The sequence below is a fragment of the Mobula hypostoma genome, chromosome 4, assembly GCF_963921235.1.
Source record: "Mobula hypostoma chromosome 4, sMobHyp1.1, whole genome shotgun sequence".
Lineage (NCBI taxonomy): Eukaryota > Metazoa > Chordata > Chondrichthyes > Myliobatiformes > Myliobatidae > Mobula > Mobula hypostoma.
The window spans coordinates 127,013,352-127,039,561 of NC_086100.1; the positions used below are offsets into that span (position 1 = coordinate 127,013,352).

General features: G+C 42.3%; 1 protein-coding gene across 6 annotated transcripts in view; it reads left to right on the forward strand.

The window, feature by feature from the left end:
- Positions 1-26,210, forward strand: part of fhip1aa (FHF complex subunit HOOK interacting protein 1Aa) — a 140,920-nt gene that overhangs the window by 77,234 nt on the left and 37,476 nt on the right. For all 6 annotated transcript variants that reach the window (XM_063046469.1, XM_063046470.1, XM_063046467.1 and 3 more), the window contains 4 exons: positions 707-865; positions 3,459-3,545; positions 12,890-13,057; positions 14,359-14,438. In XM_063046469.1, the coding sequence (XP_062902539.1) occupies positions 707-865; positions 3,459-3,545; positions 12,890-13,057; positions 14,359-14,438 (494 nt within the window). The remainder of the gene's footprint in view (positions 1-706; positions 866-3,458; positions 3,546-12,889; positions 13,058-14,358; positions 14,439-26,210) is intronic.

A 26,210-nucleotide genomic window follows, 5' to 3' on the forward strand; every position in this document is an offset into this window, starting at 1 on the left:
TGGCATGTTGGATGTCGTTCTGTGTTCTTGGGGTACATAAAGTTGATTTCTGAAACTGGCTGCTTTTGCAAACTTTGTGAACAAAAATCACATTCTGTTTGTCCTTTAACTTTCCCAATTAAATTGCTGTGCAGCTACTTTATTGTATAAATGGCTGTTTTTTTTCTGTTTGTGGTTATAGAATTCTTGGCTTGAAACTTGCTTTTTATGTAAAAGCCTATTTTTTTTCCTTCTTGTCCGTCTGTGTGAATGCGACAATGGTCAACAAATAAGAGTCCAAACTTCATAAGAGAAATGCGGACATGTAAGCAAATTATGAACAGTAATTATTATAGGGTGGTTGAAAACCTTCAGAAATACAGGTGGTTAGTTTTGGCTGGCAGTCCTAGTGAGGATAACACACAGACACTTAAGATTAAACAAACTGAAAGGAAATTGGATCTGGTGTCAGATCATCAGATCTGGTGTGTGTGTGTGTGTAAAAAAAAAATGTGTAATGCAGTGTGCAATAAAAAAATCTATTTTTCACAACTTAATGAGAATTTTAAAGATTAAAACAAATGGGCAACAGATTGCATATTTAGCTCCTAATTGTTTCTACTTATTGAGGTCTTCATATCTTATCGGCTTTTCTCTCCATAGATATTGTTTAACAGTAAACAAGGCTTTTGTTTAGTGTTTCTCCTCACTATTATTTGACCCACAGGTGTTGGCCACAGGGCTTAGTGGCCTCTACTCCTCATTGCCGACTAAATTGGAGGTGAGATCCGATGAGTGGCACTACCTGCAGCGCGAGGACTGGATGCATATTCCAGCGTTGGTACAGTTTATGAACTCCCTGGAGTTCTGTAACGCTGTAATACAGGTAAAGATGTGCTCAGCAACATACATAAATACCATGTCATTTTTCATCCCATGAATCTTGTCTAATATTCAGCCCATGTCAAATTTCCTGCAATGTTTTTATGAATCTTAAGTTTTTTTGAACTTTGCTTGAGGTTGCATGACAAAATTAATCTATAATACAACGTCTTCATGAAAAATTTAATATTTTCAAGTTCAAGTTCAGTATGCCTGTTTCCGTGCTGTAATTGTTATGTGGTTATATCATTCAACCATGCACACAAATGCAGCCAGAGGAAACAACATTCCTCCCGGGCCAAAGTGCAAAACACAGTACCAACAGTCACACACACTACACAGCATATAGTACAGATAGGCACGATAACAGAAAAAATAGTCACAAAAAAATATATAGCCCAAGTAGATTGACAGTGCATGGGATGATGTCCTGGAGCCATGTTTCTGCAAGAACAAGCACGCAGCAGTTCCTCATCATGTGTTAGTACAGCTGCAGACGAATGCAGTCCAGCTTGTCTTCTGCCGTGTGAACATGGGAGGGGCAAGGCTATAACCCAGCACAGAATCCAGAGCATCCACAGAGATCTCCGTTCTCTCCCATAACGCCTCCCGCATTTCCTCTCCTGGACGGCTGCACGAGGGCCTACTCTGTGTAGCAACCAAGGCACCACAGCTCCCTCACCGTCAGTCTCGCCAATGAACAAGTGAACTGGACTTGCAGAATTCTATGTTTCTAATGTCCAACAAGGTCTTGCAATCATAATAAAACCGTCCAGGACAATCATTTGCGTCATTTGTTGGACCACGCACCATCTTCGCACAACAATGGTACACAAGTCCGGGTGACAACGTGGTATGCAACAAGTCCAGTTCTGTTGCTATCCAGAAACTTGCTAGTGGGGCAGACCTGCAGTAATTGATGTTCTTAATATCCAGCAGTGTCGTGATCATAAAAGGGACGCAAAGGATGAACAATTACACCGCTGGAGAGCCTACGACTATGGCCATCTTACCAGAAGAAGACAGAATATAAATTAGAAAATTAAATTACCCCAAATTTTTATTTACATATATTACCTCCTTCAGAGATAGAAGCTATTTGCCAACAGTTTGTTAAAGCTTACAATGTTAAAATGTCGGAACCTAGTATTTGCTAAATCTTGCATTAGGTATTATACTGTTTTTCCATAAAGATCACACTTTAGTATTGTCTCCTATTTAGATAAGCAGTTTTATAAAGTATTTGGCTAGTAAACCAGAACTGAGTGCATTTTACACTTGTTTTACTTTACCCAGCATATTTTCTGTTTCATATTTAGGGTATTAGATTGGTTCATGTTCAGGTTCCCACCAAACCATTGGTTGAAAGGCAAGTCCATTCATTTTTCTAAAAGAAAAAGGCAAACTAAATGAGATAACAGATGAATTTAAGAAAACGTTTTGCAGAATTGTTTCACATAAGAGCTGATTTAATTGCCAGCACTGTGGTGATTTTTGTTTTTCTTTTATTGAAAGCCATTATTTTTATATTCAGACATTATTATGTTAGCTGTCTTATGACAAAGGGCTTCAAAATCATTTCTTTGAGAAATTTTGCACTCAGGCCTAAGATCCCCCCACTGTATAATTTTTTTTCCCTACTCACTGCTACTTAACCCCAAAACCTGCACCATATTTGTTCAGTTTCCACTATAACGATCTTTCTATCACAGTTCTCAAAAATACCAATATCTCGACCGCATTTACAGCAAAAGTGTTATTTGAAAGTAATTCTGTCTCTAAACTCCAATCACTTCTCCACATTATTTTAATCCCAGACTGTACAATCTCATATTGAACCATCTTTTACAGGACTTCCTTACAGAATGGAACTTGGTCATTCTTTTACTTGCAATTCCCTGATTTTAAAAACCCACGAGTAACATAGTCTATTTGATTTATTACATTTTCTTTCTAATGGGAGCGTGATTGAAGTCTGAGAGTTGCCGTCACAGAGTGACACGGCAGGAAAACAGGGCCTTCAGTTCATGCTATGATAAAGGAGGTAGAATTGTGATCACTATCTCCAAAATGCTCTCCCACTAAGAGGTCTGACACCTGACCAGGTTCATTTCCCAATTCCAGGTCAAGCACAGCCTCTCCTCTCATAGGCTTATCTACATATTGTGTCAAGAAACCTTCCTGAACACACCTAACAAACTCCACCCTATCTAAACCCCTTGCCCTAGGAACGTGCCAATCGATATTTGGGAAATTAAAATCTCCCACCACAACAACCCTGTTATTATTACACCTATTAGGCAGTCACTGATGAGGTCAAAAAGCTTTTTGCCACCAGCCCCGGGATATGGTTCTGGATACAAGTAAGAAAATTGATATCAGAATTTCAACAGAGTTCTATTTTTGGATAAAATGACCAGAGCACCAGGTAAAATTAAAAACAGGTGCACTCTCCTTATTCCTAATTTGGAAGATCCAATAAATTTTCTAAGTGCTTTCTTATTCTGTTGGGCTTTGATGAAAGAAGGCTGGTTGTAAGTATGCTGGGTGTTTCTTCAACTATTTGTTTAATGTTGCAATCTGTGCTTCTGATTTAGGTGGCTCATCCCTTGATAAAGAATCAACTTGTGAACTATATCTACAACGGATTCCTTGTGCCCGTCATGGCTCCTGCACTTCACAAAGTTAGTACGATGTATGCCATGAATTCCGGTACAAATTTTGCCAGAGTAAACTATACTGTAAAATGTTTAACCTGGGTGGAATGTAGAAATAGGCATTTGGCAGGGCTTGCGACTTCTTCCATGGGTATTCTAACCTCTGTGAAATAATATTAAATTCTGTGCAGTATGTTCTAGCTTTATTGTCTTGTCTGATCATTCAAAAAGGTATACACCTTTCTGAATTATTAGTCAACAATAAAGCTATTGTTCTTGATTTAGTATTACAAGGAAAAGGTGAACTGTTGGCACGTATGGAACTCGATTGCCACACTTCAGTGGCTTCTGGAGAGAAACTGTTAATTGCAAATCAAACTATAAAATCTTTCCTGAAGTTTTAAGATGAAATTTGTGGCTGGGTTTTTCTCTTTTTAGTTGGCTGGTGAGAGATGATGATAATAGTGTTCCAAAGTACCTGGATTAGGAAGGGAGAAATGCGCACCAGATCAGCTTGCAGTATCTGTCTCTGTTTCTCTACGCACAGCTTGCGTATGAGTAATAGTCGGCTGGACAAGGGTGAAGAGCGCTTGCGGTTGTGTAACCACCAGCTTTTCATAAGAGCAGCTGTGAAAGATAGAATAGAAAAACACAGTCTGAATATACGTGTGTGTGTGTGTGTGTGTGTCAAGCACTTTGTTTTCTGTAACTTCAAAACATTAAACTAATTCAAAGGACACAGGAACCCGAAACGTGAGCCTAACTTTGTGTTTACTTTAAGCGAGGTGCGCTTGTATCACGTGGTAGAGTGATGCATACTATTCACGTATTGATACATATAACCCGTAATGAATTATTTAAATGAGCAAGAATACTTAATCAACCAATATATTTATAATATTACTCAAATATTACTGAAATATTAAATGTACAACACTCCTCCCTGCTCAGCTGCAAACTTCAACTCAATATAGAATGCATCTCAACCATATGCACAATATACTATATAATACTAATGTTATGCAGACATCCACAGCATAGCAAGTTTAAATTGTCCCATTCGGACCTAACAATTTAACTGCTGTGTAGGATTTATTACTCTTGTGGGATAACGTCTTTACTGACAAGGGGGAGTCACTGCTTGGCAGGTGAGACTTGTGACTGTTAAACAGCCTCAGGTTCTGGGTGGTGGTAGGAGTTGACTCTGAGACTGCAGGAAGTGGTGCTGAACATCTACGCTCTGTCCACCAGAGAAAGCAGGATCTCCCTGTGGCCACACATTTTAATTCCACATCCCATTCCCATTCTGACATGTCTATCCACGGCCTCCTCTACTGTAAAGATGAAGCCACACTCAGGTTGGAGGAACAACACCTTATATTCCGGTCTGGGTAGCCTCCAACCTGATGGCATGAACATCGACTTCTCTAACTTCCGCTAAGGTCCCACCTCCCCCTCGTACCCCATCTGTTACTTATTTTTATGCACACATTCTTTCTCTCACTCTCCTTTTTCTCCCTCTGTCCCTCTGAATATACCTCTTGCCCATCCTCTGGGTCCCCCCCCCCCCCAGTCTTTCTTCCTGGATCTCCTGTCCCATGATCCTCTCGTATCCCCTTTTGCCTATCACCTGTCCAGCTCTTGGCTCTATCCCTCCCCCTCCTGTCTTCTCCTATCATTTTGGATCTCCCCCTCCCCCTCCAACTTTCAAATCTCTTACTCACTCTTTCTTCAGATAGTCCTGATGAAGAGTCTCGGCCTGAAATGTCGACTGCACCTCTTCCTACATATGCTGCCTGGCCTGCTGCGTTCACCAGCAACTTTGATGTATGTTGCTTGAATTTCCAGCATCTGCAGAATTCCTGTTGTTTGGTTTTGATAGACCTGGCCACCTTTCTTCTCTAACAATTGATTCTGCTCTCCTCAACTGATCGACGGTGTTGCCTCCAAATGATATCAGAAACAATCTCCAGTGTGTAAGAGAGTGGTCCTGTTCTGTCCCTAATCTTTCCGAGTACCCAGTTTTGATCATCTCCAGTTCCTCGTCAGGACTGCTTGTCAAGGAATGAAACATTAAACCTCCTTGCTTGAGGAGTCTCCAATTTGACTCACTGTTTGTCCTACGTACTCCTCCCGAGATCAAGGTTGAGGAGATCCCAGCGTGAACACAAGGGACGACCCAGGAACGGCATAGCTGATGAGTTGTTGACTGTGGAGTGTGCTGCATTGTGATATTCAAGGAGGAAGCTGGCAAGCTTCTGATTCAGTGTCAGTGTAGAGTGATCTGCTGGCATTGCTCGCAGTGTCATCTTTAGACTCTGGACCAACTTTACCGCTGGGTGGTACGGGGCGGATGTAATATGTCTTATTTCATTCATTTTTTGGGAATGACTGAAACTGTTCCACCACAGACTGTGCACCATTGTCACTGACTATGTGCTCTGGAACACCAGTCCTTGCGATGAGGCTTCTCAGCACATCAGCAGTGTGCGAGGCTGTAGTGGCGGCTATTGGGAACACTTCTGGTCACCTTGTAGCTGCATCCATCGCTACCGAGAAATGTGTGTCCATGAATAGTCTGGCAAAATCCCTTTGCCAGGGCAATGCAGGCTATTCCCAGGGATGGATAGGCACCTTGCACAGTGCATGACAAGCTGCTCGATTTGCTGATCTATCCCAGGCCGCAGGACATGGCTTTGAGCCAACGCTTTCATTTTAACCACGCCTAGATGTAGCCCCTCCAGCAGTTACAGTAGCTCTCAGCTTGGATGGTGCAACTGATAATCCCCACACAAGGCAAACTCAGTCAAGTGCAAGTTCATCTCAGTGCTGGTAAAAACAAAATGAGGGAGCATGAGTTTCTGCTGCACATTCCAGCCATTTTGGATGGCCATGTAGACCTGTAACTGTGTTGGGTATTTTCTGGTTTCCTTTTGGATCATCTCTGCTGTAATAGAAAAACTTTCGATTTGCATTAGGGAGAATATGTCAAAATGAGTGTACTCTTTTGTAAATTTTTCCCACATTTAATTTTGCAAGAATGAACAGGATAATCCATCAGCACTTCCATGATTCGCCGGCTGGTGGCGTAGTGGCATCAGCGCTGGACTTTGGGGCGGAAGGTCCCGAGTTCGAATCCAGCCGGCTCCCGTGCACTCTTTCCATCCGTGCTGGGTTGAGCGTCGAGCTAGCTAACAGAAACATCAACGGCGAAAGGTTGATGGCCTATGCTCTCTCGTGAGTTTAAAGGCAATTTCTCCTCTTCTTCTCACTTCCATGATTAGTCGTCCTCTTGAATTTCATCACGTAATTGTGTCTTCCAAGAAAGAGATCCCGTCTCTGTATTCGTGCTGCTGCTGTCGGTGGAACACCCTTCAGTGGGATGAAAATTCACTCTAGTGGTTGATGATCAGTAATGAGGGCAAACTCTCTCCCAAACAAATACAGGTTAAAACGTTTTACACCCCAAGCCAGAGCCGAGGCCTCTCTGTAAATCTGTGCGTAATTTTTCCATGCAGCAGTAAGGGAACGTGATACAAAAGCTATGGGGCGTTCACTTCCATCACTCACAACATGTGACCTGACTGCACCCCCAGCTATACCATAAGGCGAAGTGTCACAGGCAAGCTGCACTGGACGATGTGGATCATGGTGTGTGAGTACGGTGTCTGACATCATCATTTCCTTTATCTTTCTGAAAGCCACCTCACTCTGCTTTGTCCTTTGCCATTTCTTCCTGATCTGTGGGAATGAGTTCAAGGGGTTGAGCACAGTAGCCAGGTTTGGCAGGAACCTGCTATACTCATTGAGAAATCCTAAAGAAGAACCACAACTGTGACATGCCCTTTGGCCTTGGGGCATCCACCACTGTTTGAATTTTCTCAACACTCTTGTGCGTCAGTGGTGTAATCACAGTAAATAATGCTTGTCACGTCATGCTCTAAGCCCATAATCTTCTAATCTTCTTAACAGTGACGAGGTTTTGAAGATATTTCTTGTCATCCGAATAAGTAACACTGAGTGCCTGGGCTGCCTTGCATCTGGTCCAAAGCTTTCTGCCAGAGTGCAGGTGCAGCTGCTACTCTAAAGATAAGCCTATTATAGTGATAATACCCTTTGTGAGTGTTTATGGTGAGAAACACTTAGAACTCTTCTTCTATCTCCACCTATAGGTAGGTCTCAGCTAAGTCCACTTTGCTGAACTGTTTCCCTCCAGACAGATTTGCAAAGATATCCTCCATCCTGGGCAGAGGGTATTGATGAACTTTAAGTACTGGGTTGATGGTGACCTTGAGGTCACCACAGATTCTGATACACCCATTCTTGGCCACTGGGACCACTGCTGTTGCTCATGGACTCGACTCAACCTTGGAAGGAGTTCCTTCAGTCTCTGGCGCCCTAGCCCACTGGCTGCTTAATACAGATGGTATAAGGAACCAGAAGGGCTTTGTAAAACTTGGGTGTGGCATTTTCATTGAACTCTATTTCACCCTTCATATGTTTCAATTTTTCCAGTCCCATCCTTGTTGCTATTGTTATGTTTTGTAACTTCAAAACATCAAACTAATTCAAGGGAAGACACAGGAGTCCAAAATGTGAGTCTGACTTCGTTTACTTTAAGCAAGGTGCACACGTATCGCATATTTATGCATGTAACCTGTTACATAATTATTTAAACAAATAAGAATGCTTAATATATTTACAATATCACTGAAATATTATATACACAACACTCTTATTTTACATTAATCTTGAGTTCAGTTGCCACTTTATTAGGTATACCTGTCCACCTGCTCTTTAATGCAAAAATCTAATATGCCAATCATGTGGCAGCAACTCAGTGCAGACTTGGTCAAAAGGTCTAGTTGTTGTTCAGACCAAAACTCGGAATGGTGAAGTAATGTAATATAAGTGACTTTGTGGAATGATCGTTGGTGCCATATGGGGTAGTTTGAATATCACAAACTTCACAACAGTCTCTAGAGTTTACAGAGAATGGTGTAAAAGACAAAGAAAAATCCAGTGAGCAGCAGTTTTGCGGGTGAAAATACCTTGTTAATTAAAGAGGTCAGAGGAGAATGTCCAGGCTGGTTAAAGTTGGTAGGAAGATCACGGTAACTCTAATAGCCACATGTTTCAAAAGAGATGTGCAGGAGACCAGAATGCACTATACATTGACCTTGAATTGGGTGGACTACAGCAACAGAAGACCATGAAAATACACTCTGTGCCACTTTATTAAGTACAGGAAGTACCTAATAAAGTGGCCACTGAGTGTTTATGAATGTAATCCTAGTTATATTCCTTCACTACACATTTCCACCAACAGGCCCCAGATTCTGTCACTCACTACATACTGGGGGGGGAGGGATGGGGAGGAGCAGAAGGGCTGGCACATTTTACTGTGGTCAATTTTTTTTTTACCAATCTGCATGCCTCTGAGATGTGGGAGGAAATAGGAGCACCCAGAGAAAATCTACATGGTCATGGGAAGAGCATGCAGATTCACACAGGCAACTTCTGTGATGGTGATGATCTCCAGGTGAAGTTGAAATGGATAACCCACTCCACTGTGTGATTGCAGATCTACGATGGTATCTCTTGATGCTCCAGAAATATTTGCTCAGATATGATCAAGAAAGATTCTTGGCTTCCACACCCCTCCACCAGCAACCCCTTCCTGATTTACAAATGTTTGTATATTGAGGCAATGGCTCTGTGTTTGGTATCTTCAAAAGAACAGAACTTTAGCCATTGATTCCCTTCATAGAATCATGGAATTGTACAGAATGGAAACAGGCCATTCAGCCCAACTCATCAACTTTGACCATTGGGACATACTAGCCCCATGGTCTAGCACTTGGTTCATAATCCTCCATGTGTACATTGTCACTTGTTAATGCTGTCAGCAACCCATTTCCAACCACTCCCTTGGGCATTACATTCCAGGTACTTGCCACTCTCTGGGCGAAGGAGGCACCTCTCAGATCTTCTCTGAATCTCTTCCCCCACCTTATCCTAAATCTATGTCCTCTAGTTTTATTTGAGTGTTATTTAGCTTTGTCTCCTCAGCATCTATCAGAAGCTGTTGGTCACTTGACATAATCCTGTGATCACAGTGGCTAATCAAAGACCACCACCTTCCTATTGTAAAACACTTCCTCTTAAGGGACACGCCAGTATCTTGTCAAAGGCATCCAGGGATGTCCTTACCCTGACTTCCACCACCTGAAAAATGAGTAGATAAAAGAATCTAAGCCTCTGTGAGCTTCGTCCTTCTCCAATTTTGGCTCTATGCTTGATGCCACTTTTAATCGTGTCACCATAGCAACAACGCCTTCTGATGCTAAGACCTGAAGCTTTGGAATTTCCTCTCCATCAGTCTCTCAACTCTCTTCCCAAATTTCCTCTGAAACTTAAAAGTTTTTCCCGTCATGAGGCTTTTGGGCATCTGCCCTAATATCTCCAGTTTTGATATCCAGTTTTTATAGGGAGCATTCCTGTGAAGCACTAAGGTGTTATATTAATTCCATTTGTTTTTGAGAATAGTGGCTGTGGTTGGGATGAGAGACAAACTGAGGCTTCTGGTGGTGAGGTCTGGGGTGTAGTTAACGGGGCATGAATTGTGAGAAATGAGTAATTGGGGATGGAAATTGATGGGAGCAAGAGCCTGGAGTTCAAGCCGGTGGAGTGAGGATGGAAACATAGAGATGTGCATTTCTATTATTATTAAAATGAAGTGAGAGCATTGCTGAGAGGGCCTTCAACCCTCTTCCCCACCTCACCCCCTTGCCCCTCTGCCCACCTCTTCCCCCCTCCTTTCCCCCCTCCCCACTTCAGCAAATAAATACTGAGACATTGCTTATAAATATGATGTCCCAGCGGGGTCCTTTAATTCATGACAAACAAGAGAAAATCTGCAGATGTTGGAAATCCGAGCCAAAACAAACAAACAAACAAACCCTCACACACTCACTCACTCACTCACTCACTCTCACACACACTCTCACACACACTCACACACTCACTCACAGTGCTGGAGGAACTCGGCACACCAGGCAGCATCTATGGAAAAGAGTACAGATGGCGTTTCGGGCTGAGACCCTTCAACAGAATTGGTTTTTTACTTAATGTGTGGTATAATCCTCGTGTTACGTGAGTGAGAAATGAAAACTGCAGGCTGTGACCTTTTGATTCAATTTACGGTGTAAAGTAGATAATGACAGTGGACAATGACACCTAGTTTGCATGATTCTCACCCAGAAATGATGCTTCCAATTCCCAGTAGGTGACACTTCAACAGTGGGAACACTTAATCATGTGCTAAATGGATCTTGTGTTCAATTTAACACAAACAGTGTTGGGGAGAGAAAGCATACTTGTATTTACAGAAAATTCCAGGTGTAATGCTATATGTTATACAAGTATCTCTCGCTTTACAAAAGTTCGCTTTACGCCACTTTGCTTTCACAAAAGACCTACATTAGTACCTGTTTTCGCTAACCAAAAGAAATCCGAAGAGGATTTTCGCTTTTACAATAAAAGGCGAAAAGCGAAAATAGAGTTCAGCGTTTGTTTTGCAGCGAGCCGTTATAGCGGCAGCGCTTTAAACTTGTGTTTACCCTGAGAAAGACTACCATGACCATGAAGCCTTGTGCATGCATGTACGTGCGCATGGGTGTACGTACCGATTTCTTTTTCCTCTACAAATCGGTTTTTGGCTAAATCTTCCCGGTTCTGGTAAGTGAAACTACACTGTACATACATTATTTCTACTTTATATAGGCTGTGTATTTATCATATCATTCCTGCTTTTACTATATGTTATTGTTATTTTAGGTTTTATGTGCTATTTGGTATGATTTGGTAGGTTATTTTTTTGGCTCTGGGAATGCTCAAAAATTTTTCCCATATAAATTGATGGCAGTTGCTTCTTCGCTTTACGCCATTTCGGCTCACGAAAGGTTTCATAGGAATGCTCTACTTTCGGATAACAGGGAAAACCTGTACTTGGTGAATGGTTTCATGCGCCCTCCATTCTGTTACTTAGTTGTAATGAACTGGACTGGGAAGTACTCCCCAGATGTTGAATGACAAAAGGGCTCTGCTGATAGAGCTACAGACACCTGTGTGTTAGGGTACATCCACACTACGCCGGATAATTTTGAAAACGAAGCTTTTTCTCTTCGTTTTGCCCTCCCGTCCACACTGAAACGGTGTTTTCAGCCCCCGAAAACGGAGATTTTCAAAAACACTCTCCAGAGTGAATAAATCTGAAAACGCTCAATATCCGGCGTAGTGTGTACGGGGTAACCGGAGAGATTTAAAAACACTGTCATGACAACACCAGAATGTTGTTTTTTTCTGCTTCTGCTTGGTACTGCGCAAGGTGTTATAACGCGCAGTCGGTGTGAACGGCGTGAGAGTTAAATTGTAAAGTGAGTTTTTTTGACTATTTAAAAACGCTGTCATGACGTGCTGGAACAGATGTTCGTTGTTTTCTTGAACGCAACCACCTAACAATTTCAGAACAGACGGACGAGACTGAAGCCAGTTGACCCATAGCTTACTGAGTAAATAAGTATACTCACTTCGCCCTGTTTTCTGTCCTTGCTTGTATGAAGGTAGTTTACCTATTTATGCAAGTACTTCTCTGACAATAGATGTGTAACAGCCTAATGTAACATTGTATGGAAATACAAGATAACGCTGATGCAGACGTTTTATACATTTAACAAGGTGCTTTATTAATGTAACAGAGTTAGTCAGTTTTTCAATGTTCGTCGTCAGCTGGGTTATACTGTCTGTGAACTCCCTGTCGGTTGCCTCCATACGCTCCAGTATTTGTTTTTTTTAAGTTTTAAGTCCTCCTGTGCGAGAGCCAAGAGCAATTCCTTTTTAAGTTTTAAGTCCTCCTGTGCAAGAGCAATTCCTTTAAAGTTTCTCTACTCTGTAACTGGACAAACGCGCACGAAGTATACCGTTTCCTCTTCGCTTGTTTTCTGTGTGTCCTGCGCATGCCCGGTAGGAGGAGATTCGCCCAAATATCCGCCTAATGTGGACGGAGATATTTTGAAAAACGCTTAATGTGGACGCCTGTCGTTTTTACTCGAAACTGGCGTTTTCAAAATTATCCGGCGTAGTGTGGACGTAGCCTTAGAAACACAATACTGTGACAATTTGTTGTTAATGTAAATGGACTTAAACATTTAGAGAGGTGAGGGGTTTGGAGTTTGCTAGTTCTCACTTTACCTCATTCACACAAGGATACAAATCTAACCCACTGAGTAGCGAGGATTGTCTGCAACTCTGAGGTATGTTTATGCAGTGCATTCCCTTTATCACTGATGTGGTTCTTTGATCGATTTCAGACCACCGTCGAAGAAGTTATGACCACAACAGCGTACTTGGATCTGTTCCTCCGCAGCATCTCGGAGCCTGCAATGTTGCAGACCTTCCTGAGCTTCATTCTGTTGCACGAGCATGAAAACGTGCCGATTTTAGACACGCTTGTCAGTCGAATTAACACCCCCTTTCGGGTAAGGTCCTCTGCTGTTTTATGTATGTGATGGTGTACCCAGCTGATGTCCTTTCTTCCACACAATTTCTGCGCAAGGCTGCGGCAAAAATGATGCATGAATTTCAACCATCATTAAATAATTAGAAGCCACAGATGAACAAGTCCTGTCACTCATCTGTTAGATTTATTTCCTCTGCTGTGGAGACATTGGGGACAGGACATTAGTTTCAATGTCTGAACTGAATAAGGGAAGATGTAGCCAAGTTTCTTGTCCATAAATGTGCAGTAACCCATGCCACACTGAAAGTGAGTATACCCTATGCAGACCAGAATAGAGGGGACATTTCCTTCTTTACCCAGAAAGAAATCATGATGAAGATTTTTGTCCTATTTTGCTTAAATTTGTCATTGAAGCAGAAATTGCTAGTTCACTGGGTCAAGTAGTTTCAGGTCTGTGATATTTCATCAGAATATGAAATGAAGAACTTTATTTATTCCTTCTCTTTATTTTCTCCAGCTCTATATTTGACTAAATGTTGTTCATATAATTAATGGAAAGCTTTATCTTGAGGGCAGATGCAGAAACTGGGGAAAAGGGGATGGCGTCCTTAGAAGAGATTGGGTGTGAAATGTATAGCCTAGGAAGCCGTGGGTGCCAGTGAGTTTATAGCAAATGTTACTGGATAGCTTGTCTTCTGAGAAGGAGACAGAGATCCAAAAAAGGCAGAGAAGTGTCAGAAATGACCATGTGAGTTTGAGAGCAGGATGGAAGTTAGTGGTGAACTTGATTAAAATTGATGAGCCACACACTACACAATGTGCTGGAGGAGCTCAGCAGGCCAGGCAGCATCTATGGGTGGGAATAAACGGTCGACGTTTCAGACCAAGACCCTGATGGTCTCCTCTAGCACATTGCGTGTATTGCTGTAGATTTCTAGCATCTGCAGTACCTCTTGTGTCTTTGATCAAATTTATGACTGCATGATTGCAGGAAGCAGTTGTCAGTAAAGAAAGTTAACCACACCATATTGATTGGTTCTCCCTGATGAATTATACCAATTACATGTGTAAGGACTACTCCAATAACTTTGCCAGTCTTGATTTCCCTTTCATAAATCCATGAGGACTTTATCTAATCAAGTTAATATTTTCTAAGTGTCCTGTTTTCATATTCTCAATTTTAGACTCTAACGTTTTCCATTATAGATTTGTATTTATTAAAACTTTTAATTTTTCAGGTCGTCATAAACCAAAGCAGTTTTATTTATGCAAATGTCTGTAACGTTAAAGGGTGATTTTTTTTCAAAACTTCCCTCCTAGTTGTGTGTCGTTTCTCTGGCTCTGTTCAGAACCCTCATAAGTCTGAATTGTGAGGATGTCATGCTGCAGCTTGTCTTGAGGTAAGAAAACTCTGAATAAAAAGAGAGATAGTTAAGTAGGAGTAAGTGTAAAAGAGTCCTTGTCTGAACCTGCTAGGTGATGCTCAACCTAACATATTAATGTAGTTTCATGGGATACTTCTCTGTCGTCTCTCAGTGAACCTGGCAGAGTAATCTATGGAAAAAGAGATTATGTTCAAACATGCTGATGTGTTTATTTGGTGTCACACTGTGCGATATTTTCAGAATTCTTGAAGTACAAGATCATCTCGACTTCTTCCAAAGCTTCTAGGATTGGGACCTGTGCATTGATGACTATCGTGAGCTGGAGTCAGCCCCCGTTGGTCACTTATTCCATAAAGAGAATTACTGAAATACCAGACAAACCTGTTCTTGATGGCAGAGCCCAACCCAAGAAGGAGGCATTCCGCTTCCTGTTTGCTGTTCCTACCCTGCTCGCTTCTTACATTGGGTAATTCCCTCCCCCTCCCTTCCTCTATCCCTATGTCACTCTGCCCCCTCCCCCAGCTGCCTATCACCTCCCTCATGGTTCCGCCTCCTTCTTCTACCCATTGTGCTTTCCCCTATTCCTTCTTCACCTTTCCTGCCTATCCCCTCCCTGCTTCCTCTCCCCCACCCCTGTATCTTTCCCCTTACTGGTTTTTCACCTGGAACCTACCAGCCTTCTCCTTCCCACCCTCCCCCCACCTTCTTTATAGGGCCTCTACCCCTTCCCTCTACAGTCCTGACGAAGGGTTCCGGCCCGAAACGTCAACTCATCTTTTCCACGGTTGCTGCCCGACCTGCTGAGTTCCTCCAGCATGTTGTGAGGGTTGCTTTGACCCCAGCAACTGCAAATTATTTTGTGTTTTTGATCTAGCCATCCCTTACATCTGTCATTGCCTCTGTCGATGTCAGTGTCAATGGTTCTGGGTACTGGGTTCATGTTGCAGTTGGGATTGCCCATGTAGTTTGTGATGTTCCAGTTCCTGAACTTAATTTTGAAGAGCAGTGGTGATCTGTGAAGGAGGCGGCTTTTTCACACCAGTTACTATAAGGCTGGAGACCGAGGCCTTGGTCTATTTTCAAGGAGGTCCAAGATGACAGGAGACCAGGTTGCATGGACATTAACATGTGCATGTGTAAATGAACATGTATGCAAGACCATATCTGCACAAACACTTGCCTAAGCATATGGGTAGCCTCAGGCATGAGTGCCCTTGCACACTACCTCTTCTTCACTCAGGCAAGACCCTCCCATAAACCTTTATCTTGCCCCCTTGTCCTGGAATCTCTTCTCCATTGAGCCTCTTCCCATCCTCCCGCAGTTCCACTTCTCCCCACCCCAACCCTCTCTCATGCTCCCAGGAGATCTAGAGCATTTGCATTCAAAGATAAATATAGGTTAGAAATTGTAATTTGCTGTCTTTTTTTTTGTCCTGAGGCTCCGAGTGGTGATATTCCCTTCTCTCTGAGGCCAAATGCAGTGGACCATTAGAGCTTGCACATGAGATCTTCAGTAACCTTTCTGCCACTGTTTCCACCAATGCAGAGTGAAGGGACCAAGACTATTGTGGTGACCAGAGAGAGTTTGGGCAGGGTTGCTTGGGAGGATAACTGTCAGGGAGACGATCAAGGGAGGGATGACGCTTGTGGAAATGGTGGTCCAGAATGGCTGTGTGGAGGCACTGGTAGATGGTTGTCAGAGATCACTAGTGGGGAGAATTTCAAGATTGAGTGGGCTTATCTGTGAAATAATCTCAGAAGTGTCAGTCAGGGAGATGGTTGGGAGAGTTTGTGGAGATGGTTGTGAATATGGCAGTTTAGAGATGACACAGTAACAAGAGGATCAGGAGACCAATGGATGTGAAAAAACACTTTCAGAAGAACCTGTCCATATGAGTTGGTCACCTCAGAATCAACAACTTAGTTGGTCCTCCCTTTAGTTAATGCATCGAAGACCTGCTTTGGGGGTGTGAGACTAAATGGCTCATATTCACAGAACTATTTTACTAAAGTAGAGCCAACATGAGCTTGGCGTGCTGATTTTGTGTTTGACATCACGCATGTGGAGGACTCCATCTAATTTAGGGAAGTGTCTTTAGTACCTGATTTCATTTGATAAAATATATTGTATAGCATGCAAGAATTTTTAGCTAGGTGGTGGAATTTCCAAGCATAAATTTCTCCTGCTCTACTATATGCACTATGTGTTTTAATGGTTAATTTGTTATTTGCGTTTCATTTGGTAAAGTTAAATATTGTTTATAAAGTCAACCATTATATCTTGTGAATGCAAATAAAGCCAATGATTGTGTTTTTTAAAATGTAATTTGAATATGCTGCTGTGCAATTGTCTTTAACGTTTTGATGTGACCCGCCTCAGATGGCACTTTTCTCCTGGGTCTCAGCCCCAATCCACTCACTGTGGTGGACACACCAGTAATCTGGTTTGAATGCTGTTCAGAAGCCGAGTAAACCTGGTTGGCCGCTTCGAGCCCTTGGTTAACTTTTACTCAGAAGAGAGCATTCCTTTTTCTGTTTAGTTTATAAGGTTGCTGAACTGTAGGATTTCAAAGTTCAAACTTATTATCAAAGTATGTACACCATATACAGTACAATCTTGAGATTCATCTTCCAGACACCAACAAAACATAGAAACACAAAACAATCCATGAAAAAGCACACACAACTAATACCAACAAACATCTATTGTGCAAGAGGGGACAAATCATGCAAATAGTATTAAGAAAAGTAAACAAATAATATATAGAACATTCAAGGTACATTTATTGTCAAAGAATGTTTAAATTATACAACCTGAGATTTGTTTGCTTTCGGGCAGCCACAAAGCAAGAAACCTGAAAAAAAACCCTGTTAGAGTAAAAAAGTAAAATAAAAGACCAACACCCGATGCACAAGGGAAAGGGGAAAAAAGAACAAATCATGCGAACAGTTGAAGTGAACGACAACTTCCGAACCAAACTGAGTCCTTGGATCTGAACCCTGGAGCAGCCCGGAGTAGGCCCAGAGCCTCGCTGATCAGTTCATTATATTAGCAGGCACGGAGTGCAGCAGCCAGGGCAGTTTTCATAGCCTTAGCGCCACGGAGAGAGGAGTGACCACCACAGAGAGTGAGCAAAATCAGCTCATGCTTTGGATCCCGACACCCAGTCCTTATGGGTCAGTGTTTAAATTGTCCTAACAGCGGAACAGTGAAAGGTTCTGGCGCACTGGAGAGAGGAGTGAACATTGCGGAGAGTACGTGAAATTGGCTCTTGCCTCCTATCTGGGCCGATGTTTAAATCATCTAAACCAGGGGATCATACCTCACACTAGGACCTTGCTACTGCATAGGGCTCGGGGCCTAGACAACGCTGTCCAGTTTTCGCCACTCTCAAGCTTTTCGAGTCAGCTCGGGGCCTAGAGCGATCCAACCTTTCACCCAGACCAGTTGTACGTGAATCGGAACTCCTCTGCCTCGACCTCTCCTCTCGGAATTGCTTCCTCCATCTGCATTGATTCTGCAACACAGCATCTTGGCTCATCCCTGAACTCACCTCGCCCTCACTCACCCCTTCACTGTTTGCGCCGATAATTTAACATAATTTACCTCAGGAAAGGTGTTTAGAGTGATATCTTAAATCAAATTTCTTATTTTTTAACTACCAGTGAGCTGTCGCACGTGTTTGGTAGTGCCATCTTAATCGGAAGTTGAGCTGCAGAGTCCCTGAAAGTGAGTCCACGGTTTAGAGTCAGTTCAGTGCTGAGGTGAGTGAAACTGGTCCAGGAGCCCAATGGTTGCAAGGCAACAGCTGCTTCCAAACCTGGCAGCGTGGGACCCAGGACTCGTACACCTCCCACCTGATGGTAGTAGTGAGATGAGTTGGGACAAAAGTAAGCAGATGGTACTGAGCTCTTTGTTCATTTCCTGCCCTCAGGCCTCGAAGCTTCAAACTGGCCCAGCGCTTTAATCAGCATGGTGTAATGGAGCTGAGCACGGGTTCATATTCCCCTCTCGGACCTTGGTGTTGTATTCGCCCCCGGTGATGGATGTAACTGCATTTTTGAGTCATATTCACCAAATCCTTCAGGAGATCATAAAATTGCTGGTTCATTTAGATGATACATTTCTTAGAGAAATTACAGGCTGCAGATTGCAGTGATTGTAGTTCAGATGTATATCTAATAGAGTAGTTGTTTTGTGAGCTACCTGCAAACGTCACCATATGCGCCAGTGCTACCTTAACAAGATTTATTGATAGTTAAGCTCTTTTTGATTTAACGTGCATGTCATTTTTCTTAAAATCATCCAATGTTTCTTTCATAAAAGTTTCTCAGGTTCATTTGATCTAAAAGATGTATTTTTTTAAAAAATCCTCCTTTCCTGATTAGAGAATCAGAAAAGAGGCAAGAGTAGGCCGTCTGATTCTTCAAGCCTGCTCTGCTATTCATCAAAATCTGGTTTATCTACCACTGTACAAACACGAGGGAATCTGCAGATGCTGGAAATCCAGGCAATGCACACAAAATGCTGGGGGAACTCAGCAGGCCAGGCAGCATCTATGGAAAAGAGTAAACAGTTGGCGTTTCGGGCCGAGACCTTTCATATCGGTGCAGTTATAAAGAAGGCGTGACAGCGACTATACTTCATTAGGAGTTTGAAGAGATTTGGTGTGTCAACAAATACCCTTAAAATCTTCTATAAATGTACTGTGGAGAACATTCTGACAGGCTGCATCACTGTCTGGTATGGAGGGGCTACTGCACAGGACCGAAAGAAGCTGCAGAGGGTTGTAAATCTAGTCAGCTCCATCTTGGGTACTAGCCTACAGAGTACCCAGGACATCTTCAAAGAGCGGTGTCTCAGAAAGGCTACGTCCATTATTAAGGACCTCCAGCACCCAGTGCATGCCCTTTTCACACTGTTACCATCAAGAAGGAGGTACAGAAGCCTGAAGACACACACTCAGCGATTCAGGAACAGCTTCTTCCCCTTTGCCATCTGATTCCTAAATGGATGTTGAAGCTTTGGACACTACTTCACTTTTTTAATATATATTCTGCTTTTTTTGCATGATTTTTAATCTATTCAATATATGTATACTGTAATCAATTTATTATTATTATTTTATTATTTCTTTTCTTTCTTCTATGTTATGTATTACATTGAACTGCTGCTGTTAAGTTAACAAACTTCATGACACATGCCGGTGATAATAAACCTGATTCTGTTTCTGATTCTAAAAATGAGCAACACTCTACAGGTTGTCTGTCATCAATCCAGTATCTCCATTGCTAATGTTCCTGTGGCAGGCATTATCACATAAAGAATAGTGAAGGTCATACAAGTTTGTCAGTCTCATTTCCCTGTGTCCTTCATTGTGCGTAGATAACTTCATCGATTGTAGGAGGGAGGGGGTGAGAACAAGTGATTACTATCTGCTTGGGCACACTTACACTACCATGCTAATTTGCTTTTCAATTTTTATATATCGGTATGTTGGTAACCATTAACTTAGTATTAAATTTTAACTATTACTTTCTTTGTCAGCTGTTGCATAATATTTATTTAACACAGCAGCAAGAATTCATTGATTTGGTGAGTGGAGTTGGTGCTGGTGGACTTGGTATGGATCTTGCCTGATTTCCTGCTGTAGCTGTGCCAGGAGATTGGTTAAAAAAAACCAGAAATGGCCTATTCACTAGAATAATATCTGCTGTAAAGTGGAAATTGTTGCCACACCATTTCTTGTTGTATTTGAAGTTTGTTGTATTTAGAACAGGCAACGGTGAAATTGGGGTTCTGCTGTGCAAAATGGAGCATAAAAGGAATATTTCATGTAATGTTCAGTGTTCCTTGGGGTCAACCAAAATACATTGGCCCTTACATGCATTAATGAAGTGCTTGATGTTTTTACATAAATCCCCTGGAAATCAGAGACTTGCACAAGGCCTGCTCTTTTTTCCCACATGTGGACTTTCTACTTAACCTTAAAGAAACTAATTGCAAGAGGGGGGAAAAAAACCTTAACTTGTAAACTACAGGGATGTGGAATCGGGACCAGTAAGCATGTTCCTGCACTGACATGCTATTTATTTATATTTATGTTTGCATTGATGCTCAGATTTATTTATATTTATGTTTGAAATGATTCTCAGAGAAATAGAAGACCTAGATGGAATAAAAATTGGAGGTGTTAACATCAACATTACAAGATATGCAGATGATACCACCCTAATAGCAAGTGCTGCAGAAGACCTACAAGTCCTCCTAGACAAAGCAGTGCAAACAAGTGCAGATTTTGGTCTAACCATCAACTTTAAAAAAAAACAAATGTATGATAATATCAAAACAGCAGGATACTCCCAACTGCCAATTGTACGTCGGTAACCAAGAGATTGAATAAAAGACCAGCTGTAAATACCTTGGTAGCTTTATATCACAAGATGCTAGAAGTAAAGTAGAAATAAAAAGAAGAATTGCCATTGCCAAAACCAACTTCCATAAAATGAAAGCCATTTTTACCAACAGACACATTTCTATGACAACAAGGCTTAGGCTACTAAAATGTTACATCCGGTCAATCTCGCTGTATGCTTCCGAAACATGGACTATAACACTAGAACTCCAAAGAAACTTAGAAGCAACAGAAATGTGGTTTCTTAGAAGAATGCTAAAAATATCATATAGAGATAGGGTAACTAATGAGACAGTACTCCAACGTGCCCATACAAAAAGATCTTTAATGAGAACATTAAATGAGAGGAAACTTGAATTCCTGGGCCATGTCATCAGAAAGGGAGAAATAGAATGCCTTACATTACAAGGCCGTATGCCTGGGAAATGCGGAAGAGGAAGGCAAAGAAGAAAATATATGGGAACTGTGAAAGAACTAACAGATCTAAGTGTGCGAGGTATCATTGATGCTGCGTGGGATCATTCGATGTGGAAAGCCATGATTGCCCAAGCGTGTAACACGCAAGGCACATGAAGAAGAAGAAGAAGATGTTTGCATTTGCACATTTGTTGTTCATTGATCCTGTTTACAGTTGCTGTTCTGTAGATTTGTTAAGTATGCTCGCAGAAAAAGAAACTCGGGGCTGTATATGGTGATGTGCATCTACTCTGATAATAAATTTTACTTTGATCTTTGACTCCACAACTACATTTCAGGCTGCGGCTCTTCACCACTTTCTTCATAACACATCAGAGAGGAGTGACAGACCCTTCGTAAGCTTCACTGTTACATTGAGAACTTGATCAGCGTCCACAACTTGAAGTTATTTCAGAAGAAGCCCAATTTTGATGAATCTTGACCTTTGGTATTTGTACTCATCAGTGTAAGGTCTAAAAGTATTAACATGATTGTGATATCCAAAGGTTCAGATCCCTTTATCACCCTCTTTTTGGCAGCAGGTTCCCATTGAAAGAATTAATAGAATCTCATTTATTGTCTGTCTTTGTTAAAGATCAATTGCAAATTAGTTTCCAGTCCAACGTCAATTGTAATCGACCTAATTTGAATAATAATACCAAAGCTGCACTTTCGTTACACATTTTGCAAATGGTAAGGAGGTTGCAAGGGATAATTTTGTTAAATTGCCCATGCTATGACTCTACATGAAAACTCATTGTTTTCCTGTTCTGAGGCAAGCTAATTGATAGGGTAGTTACACAGTCCTATTCTGGTAATTTTTGTTTTAAATAATTGGAATCCAGTCCATGCATTGGTTACAAATATGCACCATTGATGTCTCCTTTTATGTTTTACACCTCTTAAATCTAAACAGTAACTTACGTAAATCGTCTGTCAGTGCTATTGGAGGCTTTTAAACTCTCCTGCCACCAAGGAAAAACGCTGCTCAGTGGCACTCCCCAATAACACTTGTAGTAAATTTTCAGACTTTCCAGTTTGCTGGCTCATCCAGTCCTGTCAATATCTCGGTTGATGGTCACATGACTTTGCATTAGCTGTGTGAACAGTCTCTTTCGGGCCACGTTGATAAATTTTGTATGGCCATCCTATTCTTTCCAGATCTACCCCACGGTCCACATTCGGAGTCTATCAGATCACTGATTGTATCCGGTGCTGCCAGTGCAGCCTCCTACATCAGAGCGACCTGATGCAGATCGGGGGATCCGCCTTGTCAAGCACCTTCACTCTGTCCACCACAAAAACCAGGATGGCCTGGTGGCTACCCATTTCAATACAACTTCCCATTCCCATTCTGACATGTCAAGCCACGGCTTCCTCTACTGCCATGATGAGAGGCCAAACTCGGGTTGGAGGAGCAACACCTTCTATTCCATCCGGCAAATGAGGTGCTGCTCCTCTAACCTGATGGCATGAACAATGATTTCTCTAATTTATGTCCCCCCCCTCTCTTTTTCCATTCCCCATTCTGGTTACCCTCTCACCCCTTTTCTCACCTGCCCATCACCTCCTTCTGATTACCCCCTCCTTCCCTTTCTCCCGTGGTCCACTCCCTGCTCCTATCAGATTCCTCCTTTTTCTGCCCCTTTACCTCTTTTACCTATCACTTCCAGCCTCCTACTTCATCACCCCTCCGCCACCCACCCACTGACCTTCCCCCTCACCTGGTCTCACCCATCTCCTACCAGTTTATATTCTTCCCCTCCCTCCAACTCCCTCTGGTTTCTGCCCCCTTCCTTTCCAGTCCTGATGAAGGGTCTCAGTTTGAATCATCGAGTATTTATCTCCTCCATAGATGTTGCCTGACTTGCTGAGTTTCTCCAGTATTTTGTGTGCGTTGTTCAAGATTTCTAGCATCTGCAAAATCTCTTGTGTTTCAGATCTACCCCACACTATGACTGTGAATACGTTGCACCTTAGCTGTTCCAAGAAGAATGGGAATAATTTTATTTTCTTCATTTAGGAATGTTCTGGAGATAGAACATTCTTTATATTGCAGTATATTACTTGGAGTGTGCTATAATTATTAGGAACGACACACAAAAGATCTGGAGGAACTCAGTGGGTCAGGCAGCATCTTTTTGGAGGGAAATGGACAGTTGATGCTGTGCATCAAGAGCCTTCATTAGAACTGGAAAGAAAGAGGAAAGGTGGTCAGGAATAAAAAGGTAGGGGAGAAAGAGTGCAGCAAGAGCTGGCGGATGATAGGTGGAGCCAGGTCAGGTGAGGTGGTGATAGACGGGTGTGGGAAGGGGAGGGCGGGAATGATGTAAGGAGCTGGAGGTGATAACTGGAAACAAACAGCTGAAGAAGATGGAAGCTGAGTGGAGAGGACAGTGGAAAATGGAGTAAATGGAAGGAAGTGAGGAGGAATGTGTGGGTAATGTGCAGATTGAGAGAGTAAGGGAGAAGAGGGAGATGGGGGAATGGGGGCCATGTGACTGGTTAGCATAAGTTAGAAAAGTGGATGTTAATGCCAGCTAGATGAAGCCGACCAAGGCAAAATGTAAGGAGTTATTGCTGTAATCTGTGTCTGAAGAGGCCATGGGTGGACATGTTGGTATAGGAATGAAAAGGAAAATTAAAAGGGCTGGTCACTAGAAGATCTTGGCTATTATGGCAGATGGATTGAATGTGCTCTACAAAGCAATTTCCCTCAACTTGAGTATAATTATCAGACTTTTTTTTAGGGGAGTGAAGATGATAGAATTCAGAAATCCTTTATGTAAATTTTAGTGGATTTTTACCAATGGACAAACTTCATTCTCAGTACGTGGCTGCAGTGTGCTTTAAATTAACTGAGCTCCAAATGGGAGAGAAAGAAGGCATTGGTTTATTATTATCACAGGTACCGTGATAACCTTCATCTACATGCCAATGAGATAGATCATTCCGTACACAAATACATACATTGGGGTAGCAAAAGTTAAACCAAATGCAGAAAATAGTGTTATGGTTATGGAAAATGTACAGTGCAGAAAGACAAAGTACAAGGATCATGACGTGGTAGATTGGGAGACAAAGAGTTAAAGAGTTCACCTCGCGAATGAGAAGTCTGTTCAAGATTCTGATAATGATGGAAAACAAGTTAAACTTGAGCAGGTGGTATGTGCTCTCAGGGTTTTGTATCTTCTGCCCCAGAAGGAAAACAGAAAACGCAGAAATATTTTGCAGCTCAGAGAGCACTTTAGGAGAGGAATAGTTACTGGGCAGGATGGTGTTTGATCTACCCTGCCATCTGTGCTCGATCCAGGTGCTAATCCTGTAGCAACATATGCTTTCAGTGGCCCCTGTGGGTTGGCCCTTTCCGGAGGCTCTCAATCTGGGATGAAGTAAATTAAAAAAACATGTTTAAACACATTACTTCTCTCCAGAGAAGAAAAATAAATAAAAATGTAATTAAACTTACCTTTTAATGGCCACTGATTTGATTTGATAACGAATGTGAGTGCTGCTGGTGTGGTAGCCACTCCAGTGGTGGGTCCAGCAGTGAAGCTGGGGCTCAGTCTGCTAACATCTGATCTACAGTGTGGTCGCTACCCTACGTCACAGTAGGGAGAGGACAGAAGCTGCAGATTCAGTGAATAGTGGAGGGCGGGTGACTGGTGATTCTCAGTGCAACTGTAGACAATCAGTGGTCGATGACCGATCATCAGATCTGGAGGAGATTATGGGGGACAACCGAGGAGATGGGAATGAAACAAACGTTGTGTAACAAGCTGGAATGCGCTCGAGCAAAAGGTGTAGTACTATATGTTGAGATGATTCATGGCACGGTATTGGACTGGGTCTAGATCCGGGGTTCCCGATCTGGGGTGCATGGATCCCTCGGTTAATGGCAGGGGTCCATGGTATTAAAAAAGGTTGGGAACCCCTGGTCTAGAGAATTAACTGGTGGCAATCAGGATCTAGGGGTGTTCAGCAAAGTGGTCACCTGTGGCTTCTCTTTGTCAAGTGGCAAACACTGAATCAATTACTTTAATTGCTACTTCGCCTGAAGGAAATGCTTGGAGCTGCATGGTAAAAAGGGGAGGCGCTACATTCCCAGGAAAAAGTGTCAGGGTGGGTGGTGGTCCATGGTGTGGGGGAAAGGTCAGTGCCTTTATAACAATGCAGGAGAAGGGGGAGTGTGTTTGATTGTGGCATCATGCTAATGTTCATTATTTGACTCTTGATGTTGGTGGGAAGGTGATCATGAGGTGGTTTGTGGGGAAGGAGGATCGGTCAGTTGATTGAAAATGGAATGTGCGTGGCTGAGGGCCTTGTGAACTGCCATTGAGTAAACAAATGAGGAATAGCAGTGATGGTCCTTGGTTGAAGAGGAAGGAGTTATCTTGGAAGCACTGGTATGGAAGAGGACATCATCAGAACAAAGGGGACAGGACACCAGGAGGGGTTAGAGTTCTTATAGAAAGCAGGGTGTGAGGAAATACAGTTAAGGTAGTCATGAAAGTTGGTAGGTTTAGAGTAGATATTGTCCAGTAGAATAGAGTTGATGACAGATTAAGTAAAGAGAGAGTGAAGTTGAAAATCAGAGCAAAGTTGGTGAAATTTTCCAGATCAGAGTCAGAGCCGGGGAAGGCACCGATTTTAATTTATGGGGAAAGGATGAAGGAGCATCCCTAGGAATGTTTTACATATCCCATGAAAAGGCAGATGTCCTTGAAACTATCCAGGTGTCCATTGCAACATTCTTTCTTTGGCAGATGCCTTTCTTATGTTATATTTAGATTGAAGCACCTTGTTGACAGTAAAATTGCCCAGATTAGTAGGTTAAGGAATCAGCCTCTTTGAGGGCAATCAAAACTGGGAATATAAAGTCAAATTTGCAATTGGAATCAGAATCAGGTTTATT